This window comes from Melanaphis sacchari, unplaced genomic scaffold (genome assembly GCF_002803265.2).
Source record: "Melanaphis sacchari strain LSU unplaced genomic scaffold, SCAv2.0 Contig79_pilon_pilon, whole genome shotgun sequence".
Taxonomy (NCBI): Eukaryota; Metazoa; Arthropoda; class Insecta; order Hemiptera; family Aphididae; genus Melanaphis; species Melanaphis sacchari.
This window is the reverse complement of record NW_020271559.1, coordinates 994,414-1,004,940: the sequence shown is the minus strand read 5'-3', so window position 1 is coordinate 1,004,940 and position 10,527 is coordinate 994,414. Positions and strand designations below refer to the sequence as shown.

The window sequence follows — 10,527 nt, the reverse complement described above, 5'->3', positions numbered from 1 at the left end:
TCAACTTAATTTCCTGAGGGTATTGGCTTGTAGTAGTAATACCATATTTATTTAAACAATGTTAAAATAGAAAAATCAAAAAAAATATAAGACAAATAATATAAAAGATATGCAAATAACAATAATTATTATAAAAAATGTATCTAATTGTACTGTTAGTTTTAACATATTTTTTGTATATATTTTAAGATATGAAAGGCATACCATTACTGAAACTACAGCTTGGAAACAATAAATTTATCAAAAATCCTTCATAAAGACCATTTTTTAATATTGCATATTATATAATGTTAAAATAGTTATTAATTATTATAATATCGTAGAAAAATCTTTTATGTAGTCATAAATTCTTAACTATAAACAAACAAAAAAAAGTGTTCCATTTATAGTATATCAGTGACAGATTACTACCAAACCTAGAGAATATGACATTATTTTGATGTTAATATTTTAATTTAATTATTTTACAGAGTAGAATTTATTGATATACAAAAATAAAATATAAATTAATGTAAAATGTTATTTTCTATAATGTATTTGTTCAACAATTTTTTTTTTCTATAGTATAATTAACAGGTTCTATTTAAATAATAATATAGTTACTTACGCAAAATAATATTTTTTTTCTAATTTAAATCATGCAGAAAAAATGAATAAAAAATATAAAATAGCGTCATTAATGGTTGAATTAATACAACAAAGTTATCTATAAACATGTATTTTATTATTATCATAATGTGCTTAATAATAAAATATGAAATGTATCCTTTACCACATATACTTATTGTACCTTATTCTTAAAGACATAATTTTTACATTTTAAGTAAAGAAAAAGAAAAAAATTAATTATAACGATAGGTTGATTCAAAATTTGCCGAAAACATTATGTTTATTATTTTATTAATAAGTTCTTAACCGATCGATATATTTTTATTGATAATTAAATAATACTAATAAATTGAAAAATTTGATTTCTGTGATTAGCTCTAAAACAGTAAACATATTTTAAAAATAAACCATGCATTGGAAATAAGATGATATTATTGACAACTGATGACAATTTCAAGCATTTACAGTTATTTATTTTTAATTTATAACAAATTAAAGAAATAAATATTTTCAAAACTGGTTTAACGTAATATTTTTGTTTATTTTTTATAGTAATTAAAAAAATTACTAAAAATGTTCACTTTTGAACTCTTAAAGTAGAAATGCAATTCAATTTTCTACCAGAAAATACCACTTAAGTTATTTTTAATATACCAAAAGGTAATGGTAGGCAAAAAAAAATATACACACTAACATCATTTTAAAATTAATACATTCATCACATTGCTTAGAATCTATAATTCTAAAATTTTAATGAATTAACATAAATATTACAATACATTTTAAATCATTATTACTTCAATATATTCTAAACTTTTTATCATAAACTATTGAAAGTTATACTTAAAGTTTAAGTAAAGATTATTTGCTTGAATTCCGATTTATAATTCTTATATCTACCTTATTTTTTTTTAAATTTTTATTATTGCAGAATTTTAGTTGTACATTCGTGGATTTATTTATAAGATAGGTACTTGAATGATTTTTTTGCTTTGCAATAATACATGTGTATACATAACAAAGTAAACAACTTTAATGAATTAATATAGCTTATAAGTAATTAGAATACACGAATAATATTTCTATTGTTTAACTAAATGATAACACTCACTATACGACTAAACTATTTTTATTTTTTTTTTTTTTTCATTTTATTATTATTAAACAGTATATAATAATATGTGCAAATAATTATACTTAGTTATGAAGTTGTTGTTACTTTCAGAAATTAATCCTTTTTCATTAGGTAACAACTCAGTAATAAATTATGTTTATTTAACAATAAATAAATCATTAGCTTAAAGAAATAAGGTGTGATGCATAATATTATTATAAAAATATGAAAATTTAATATAAGTTCAGATTTGTCATTGGGTAGGTACATAATATAATAATTCAATATTAAAATTAATAATATGATTATTTTTTTTTATCTATATTATAAAAGGGAATGATAGTGTGTATGTATATGTGATCTACAACTTACTCAAGTCTACCACATTTGTGATTTGGAAATTTTACAATACTAAATATTATTATACTCGTGGGTGTCTGCCTCAAGACTAAATTTTAAGATTTTTAATTAACTAACATGTAATTATTATATTTTTGCATATTTTCCCATCTTAGTCTCAATACAAAGTTACGATCATTGATATCAAACTATTTATAAAATAAATAATTGTTACTGGGCTAATTTAGCCAATATGACAATCAATCAATACTACTATATATAATTACAAGGGGTTTTCTATGATCGCGCAAGCCGATAAAACTACTGAACTGATTTGGCTGATATTTTTTACTGTTATAACTGGTAGCCTGTTAAAGGTTTTAGTACGAATTTTAATAATAAATAAATAAATAAATAAATAAATAAATAAAAATAAAAAATGGAAAAATGGGCGCGACCCGTTTTGCCTAAATTTTGTAATTGTAAGATTTCCGTTGTAGATTATACTTGAGTATCATTTAGCGTTACCCAGAGAACACCACAAGGAGGCGATACGACTCTTAATTCTCCAAATTTTTTTTTAAACTTTAAATTTACTTCGCATTAAAAAAAAATTTAATATTAACAAGTACATTAAACAAATTATTTAAAAAAAAATTTACATGCAATCAAAGGTTTTAATTTTGTCACAAATATATTTAATACTATAAATTTCACATATAAATTTAACCACACAAATTGTATAAACAATATGGCCATTTTTTTAAAAAGTAAACAAGGTTTGATTTCAGAATGCCCAACTGACGATAGAGTTATTAAATACTGTGGTTATTTAATAAACAATTATATTTCTGAAGATAGTACATTTACTTCTAGTCTATGGGCATGTAATACAGCGAGTATACTGCTTACGACGAATACGCGCGAATGCTCGATGTGTTGTCTGAATAACGCTAAATGACACTTAAATATAATGTACAACAATACTTGACTGAATCATTACCAACTCAATTTTAAATTGGTATAAACTAGTCTGAGCGAAACGGGAATCTTACAATTACAAAATTTAGGCGAAACGGGTACGGTCATTTTTGGGTGAAACAGGTCCCGCCCGGAAAAATAAGGAAATAGGAATTTTTACGCATATCCCAATATTATTCTTAAAATTATTGTTTCGTAACCATGGTTACCATTAAAACACTTATATTATAAGAGTTATTATTATTAATGGAAATGAAATTTTAAAATATCTAAAATAATATTATCTATCTATTTATACCAGAGGTGGCCAACCCAAATGATCTTGCAGGCCACTTTGGAAATACATTATTATCCCGTGGGGCACATATTTTTTTTAAATTGGTTAGGTAATTGTGTTGAAACTTCAGCGGACCACATATAAAATTATATTAAAATAAATACAAAAAAAAAAAAAAAAAATACAAAATTTATTAACATAGATTATATATAATAGTTTTGATTAATTTATTTCACTATTTAGTGAGATGTTTTTTTGTAAATATTTGATATAACTCGCGGGCTACAAGTTTCCCACCCCTGATTTATACCATACATTTATTTACACTATTGTATGGTAAGATTTAATTAACTCAAAAGTCAATAATAAAGTTCATGAAAAATTAAAAACAAAGCTAATTTTTGGGGCCTCTCTGCGAGTTCTGCAAGAACAAGCCTTTTTTATATTCCAATTTGGTGTCGTTACCATTTTTTTTTTCACAGATTCGTTCCAAATACCCTCCTAAAGATCGCCACATCACTCGATTTTTAATTTTTTTTTTTTTTTTGTCTGGAGAGAGTGTATAAGTGTATTGTATTTAAATGTTCTAATTTTCTGACGACACTATTTCACATTTTTACAATTTTTTTCAAAAGATTATACATAATACTTAATACCGCTAGAAACATTTCAATACGTTTTCATTAACCATTTTTTAAATTTACTTACCGATCACATTATTAAATGATAAAATTTGAATAAAAAATTCTACATATCAATATATCATCGTTCGAAGGCAAAATAAACAACCAACCACAGGCAAAGCCGTCACGGGTCAGCTATTTTTATAAAAAAATATAATATTTGAAAAGTGTAAAGTTGTATGTAATATTAAGATTTAACATCAACTACAGCGATTAGCGTACACGTATGGAATATATATCTATTATTTATTACCTAAATATAAAGGAAGAAATTCTGGCTAACCATATAATCAAGACGTATCTAAGATTATGATAGCTAAATAAAATAAAATAACTATAGTAATTTTATTTTGTATAATTTTATACTTATATTTTATCTTCTGTCAAAACCATGTAAATATAGCTGTCAAAAATGTATAGTTAATATATAACGGAGTTTAAAACAGCTAGGGTAAATTCACCGATATTTTTTTTAATTTTTAGTTTGATATTTTTAATTATAAAATATATATATTCTCACAAAGAGTTATGCGGTATCGGATTTTAAATTAATAATTAATAACTATAAAACAAATGTTATAGAATCAAACAATAGATAAGTACTCAAAATACTAATTACTTTATTTTTAATTTTTTCACATAACTTATTTTGAATAAAGCCTAGTTAATATTACTGTAATTTTTAATTTGAATCACGATTGACCCGAAATATAAAGCGTTACCTTTTTTGAAATTTTGATTAATGCTTAAATATATTGAAAAATAAGGATATATATTATATGTATTCTTTAGTAGTTTGTAGATGTTACAACACCATCATACTTCGTCTAAAGAAACTACATTTATTTATTAAACGTAACATATTTAATTAATACCTATAGCAACTATTAAACATTTATTTCGTATTAAATAATTAATTACAATCCACTTACGTCGATATTATCTTATACTTACACAGCAAACTTAATTGAGTGGACATTTAAAATAAATATTTTAACCAGACTTGAATGTTGGCAACATCTGACTCATCGTTTCTGGGAAAACATAAACTTCAAGTATGGAAAAAAATTGGTGAAGGTTCGTTTTCTAAGGTTTACTTGGTCAAATTTGGAGAACCTGATGACGAAAATGCAGTAATGGTTGCAACAAAAGTGATAAACAAGAATCGCGTTTCCAATAAATTCGTGGAGAAGTTTTTACCCCGTGAACTCGATGTGTTGGTCAAACTAAAGCATCCATACATAGTGAAGGCAAGTATAAAATAGTGTAAAGACTGTAATGATAATTTATTATTATTATATTCAGTTTTAAACTCGATTGTTACAAAGAAATATGAATTACTTATAGGTGATGAAATTGTATACATTGGTGATTAGGTTTTAAATATACGTAACTATTACCTAGTGATATTATAGGATACCACTTCATTACTCAAAATGTTTGTTATCTATTAATTGTTATGCGTTAAAAATTTATTTTTTTATAATGTAAATATGTACCAAAGGTATTATTAAAATATCCACATTTTTTGTTGAGATTATTTTAAATACACGTGTAGCTTGTATAGTAAAATATGAACTTTATTTAACGTGTTCGGAAAACCAACTCACACACGTTTTTGCCGAACATATAGATAGTTGTTATTAAATTCCACCAAAGAAATTTGTCATTCTCAAATAAAACACATTATTGGAATAAAGTAATTTACAAACATGAAATCCTATAGTTAGAAACAGATCTACGCAACAATGAAAAGCGAATAACACTTCAAAGTAAACATTTTTAGTGTTAAGCTGTAGTATACGAAATCGTATAGCTTACAGTAAATGTTTTGTCCAAAACACAGTTTTAGTGTTATCGATTTAAAAAACACTATTTTATAGAATGAAAAAAGTATAGCCATCTAATTTTTTGTCACGTACGAATATCTTTTGTACATCACCAAGATAATATGAAATATGTTTGTTTTCGTTGAATTTGATCACAACACCTTAAGGCATGAAAATAAAAATCGTTTATTTTACTAAAAATGAAATTATTTTTATTTAAAAAATGAAAAATAAAAATATATAGTTTACAATTTTATTACTACGTTATTTTAAAATTCAAAAGAGATTTAGAAATATATGTTTATACGCAAAATGTATTCCAAAAGTAATATTATCTGGTAGGTATTCGATATTTAAGTGTATATCATATCTTCTAAGTCTTAGTGAATTATAAATCATCTCTTTTTAAGCACAATCTTTAGAGACTTCTCTGTTGATATCTATAGTATTATTCCTTTTGATGTTGTCTACAGACTGAACCTGAATGATAAATCTTAGTTATAAACTCAGGACAGTGAAAAACGTTATTAAGTATAAAAACAGTTTTCCCATGAACTAATAACATTAAAAATAAGTTTTGAAAACTACTTTTGTTTGAAAATTTTCTGTCTACATTTTAAATATTTCATTTTTAACAAATTCTTGCTGTTTTTCTGTTTTTTTTTTTTTTTTTTTGTTATTATTCTAACAAATATTTTGAAAGCATAGATTTTTGCTAGTTTTTCTTATTTTATTGTCGTCATGTCACGAATTTATTTGAAATATTGCACACTTATTTGTATTACTCTGGGATAATTTAAACAACATGTTTTATCGTATTCTCATGCCAAAACTTTTAATTTCAGAAATGATTTGATTTCTCAATAAAAACAACTAAATAATTCAGCCATTAAAATATTTAAATACATTAGCTATAGGTATTTCAGAATTTCTAGAAACACGTTAATACTAATGGTATTGTACATAGTATACCTAAGTATATTAGTTTAGATAAACCAAAATAAACTATGAATTAAAATAGAATTCAGTAATAATTTTTCAAAGTCGTATTTCAGACATATCGGGTTGGGAGAAAAATTATTTTTATGATTAGACCAGCTCTATAATAGTAAGACAGACCGCATTTTTTAATAGATAACGACATTTTTTTGGTATTTTCACGTTGAAAGCGTGTGTCTTTATCGCAGGTGTTTAGCGTGTTCCAAAATGGTTACAAGATCTACATAAACATGGAGTTCGCGGAAAACGGTGACCTGTTCACACACTTACGTAATACGGTGATGAAGGAGTCACAAATTCGTTCGTGGTTAGTGCAGATTCTGTGGGCGTTCATGTACATGCACAGTATGGGCGTAGTGCACAGGGACCTAAAGTGCGAGAACATACTACTGACCAGCAACTACAATGTGCGCATAGCCGACTTCGGGTTCGCCAGGTTCGTGGACCGCGGACGGAATCCTGGCGCAGACACGCTGTGCGGCACGTTGACCTACTCTTCGCCTGAGCTCTTGTACGGCAAGCGACCTTACAACCCAGTGTTTTCGGACGTGTGGGCAATCGGTGTCGTGTTGTTCATGATGGCCAACAACAAGGCACCGTTCCGCGACAAGACCAAGGAAGAGATACACAGAAAACAGGTGAGCAGTGTTGTGATGTATATGAATAAAAACGAGTGGGAAAACGGGTACATACCGCTCAGCTGTGCATTAGGCGTCAAGTGGGTCGCTGCAATGGCCGTGTTAAATTTGAATTGAATGATTATGTATCATCGAAAACGAAAAATGATTCCGAGCAAAAATGCTCTATTGGCAATTAGCATGATACATCGCCAAGTTCATTTCATGACTTGTTTTTTTGATATTCTATTAAAATAATTAATTTTACTAAAAGTATAACAGATGATTAATTTAACTTTTGCCAAAACCGTCGCATTTATTTTTTTATTAATATTTAATTGTTAAAATATATATTTATACCACTTATTATTATATTATTGTTATTAACTTTCTAGGCAATACTAATTTAACGTAAAAAAGTGTGAATAAGTTCATGGCATAAATAGGTACCGTAATGTTTTATAATGTAAATATATATTTTTAAATTTCATTGCATTTAGTATAATTCACAATATACGTAAAAGATCACACGAATATTTTTATTTTTTTAGTAATAAAAAATAAACAACCATTGTTGTTTATTGTTTAAATAAGTAATTTCAGCCAAATTTGAACTTAAAATATACTTAAAAATGTTTTTATTTATATAGTTTTTATAATGGGGTTTTACATTAAATTTTCAAAAATTTCTATCTAGTGAATACATTTTAATTGAGATTTAAACTAAAAAAGTAAAAAAAAATTGGAAATTTCTCAAGCCTATAAATAACTCAAAAGAGGTAAAAATATTTTGTTGAGTTTATGGTAAATAAAGAATAATAATTCAAACATTTTTTAAATATTTAAAGTATCTAAGTTTTTTGCTTTTGAATAACAATATTGATTTGATCAAAAATATGATTTTCATAAAAAAGTCAATTTTCCATTTCCCTTCTACTGATTAATTTGAAAATTACTAAAGATTTTTAATTCTGACCTCTCTAAAGTACAAACTACAAATTAGATGCAATGTTCTATCTTCGATCACTCTCAAAGTGGAAAATCGAATAATTTTCTTTTTATTTATCGTGTATACAGATACAAAAACAAAAAATACACACTATTGTAAAATTAATACAATACTTCTCTTAAAAATAATTAAATACGACTCTTGGATAATTGTTTTGCATTTTTTTATTTCTTAAAAATTACTTTGATTTCGTATCCAATAAATAGTTTTTAACTTATGACAATGTATAGGCACTATAAAATATATTAAAAATCATGATATTTATTTTTATATTTAAAATTTCAATATATCAACAATAAACATTAATTTCCAACCATTACAAAATAAATATAAATTAGTAAAAGAAAAAAATATATAATAATTTAATAATATTCGTTTGTACTTCGAGACTGAGTATATTTAAAAAAAATATATTAATTACCTTCAGTATATTAAAATAGGTATTCTGAATACAAAATAAAATTATTCTTTGCAAAACTGCTGGTTAGAAGAAATAGAAAGATGAAAAAATATATCATATAATAATACAAAACCTAATCATGAACACTGCTGCACGAGGCGTATTTACCACCATTTTATAATTTAACCAAATATATAAACTAATAGCTGATATAAATTTGAAATTTGTAAGTAAATATACTATTTTATGCACATTCATGACAAATTTCAGTTTGCAATATAAACTCATTTCTAATCAAAAACTACCCTGTTTAAAAAATAATAATAATTATAATAATTATAAGTAAAATATAAATAAATTGTCAATTAAAATCATATACATAATTATTTTAAATATACGCAACACCCGAATCATTTTGTTTATTTCAATAATGAATTTTACTTTGATGTGTTGAAATATAATGTAATATAATACATCATTTATAAAAACATCAAAGTTGTTATCATAAAATTGTAGACTTAATGTAAAACATCGCCGTAACCCCTAGTGTTTATAACTTATAAATTGTTGTAGAATCTGAGATAACAAGTTATTTAAATTTTGTCGTAGGTTGATACATAAATCATTAGAAAAACATAATACGATATGCTAGATAGTTATAAATATGTACATTCAAAATTGCTTATTATTTTTTTTTTACGTTATTCTATATTTGTTATCACATTTATTATTCTATCGTTTTCAGTGGTATGACGTAACAATGGTGGTTTTACATTACTTTACGAACCGACTGTTATGTACTGTGTCGACCACTAAAACTAAATTGCCCGTACATGATTTCACAGAAAGTTGTGTAATGTTGCGTGTACTTAAACTTTCACTCATTAAAAAACTATATAGACAATATAAATATAAACTTTAAGTGAATAATTATCATTCAAAAAAAAATCATATGGTTTTGATTATTTTCAAAAAAATAGGTTCATCTATTTAGTTGAATTATATTATTATTTTTATTCAAATTGTTGATCAAGTACGGATCTAAAAATCTGTAAAAAGTAGACGTTACATTTTTTTCAGACAAAATAAAATTATTATAATCTTAATACATAATAATATTTAATATATTTATACATATACATATGATATTATAGCAATATTCAGCCATCTTTTAATATCAACATAAGCTAATGGTTTAGGCGTGGGATAAGGGGATGACGGCGTTGCAGTATTTCTCAAAATTTTTTAGAAATTTCAAAATGCTTTTAGTTTTCTATGAACGTACTCGTATTTCATAAGACATATAATAACGTATTAAAATTGTAGCTTTTATGAAAGATGCTACAAAAGTCTAAAATGTTATATATTCACGATTTTAATACACCAAACGTATGAGTAATTCTAGTTAAACCAATAAACTATAAACCAGCTTCCAAAAATCTAAAAAAAACTAATTGCTTTAACATAGACATAAGCAATAATTAGAAATAATTATTTATATCACCAAATCCTCGTTTTCGGTAACACAAATTATTCATAATATTTTATAGTTATTTTTAATTGTATATTATTGTAATTAGAAAAAATAATTATTTCACAATAATGTGATTTTTTCTGAATATTTTTTAGGAGCAGTTTAAAATTTAAAATTATATAAATGTATATAAAAA

The 10,527-nt window shown here is 24.7% G+C and overlaps 2 protein-coding genes across 2 annotated transcripts; both read left to right on the top strand.

Annotated features, from left to right (window-relative positions):
* The first annotated feature begins 5,010 nt into the window (after positions 1-5,010).
* On the top strand, positions 5,011-5,379 carry LOC112601483 (testis-specific serine/threonine-protein kinase 4-like). The gene is made up of 2 exons (XM_025349133.1): positions 5,011-5,257; positions 5,309-5,379. Exons 1-2 carry the CDS (start codon positions 5,011-5,013, stop codon positions 5,377-5,379), a joined length of 318 nt encoding a protein of 105 aa, XP_025204918.1.
* Positions 5,380-7,061: 1,682 nt separating this feature from the next.
* On the top strand, positions 7,062-7,586 carry LOC112601482 (testis-specific serine/threonine-protein kinase 3-like). Its single transcript, XM_025349132.1, has one exon. The coding sequence runs from the start codon at positions 7,062-7,064 to the stop codon at positions 7,584-7,586; it is 525 nt and encodes a 174-aa protein (XP_025204917.1).
* Positions 7,587-10,527: the final 2,941 nt, after the last annotated feature.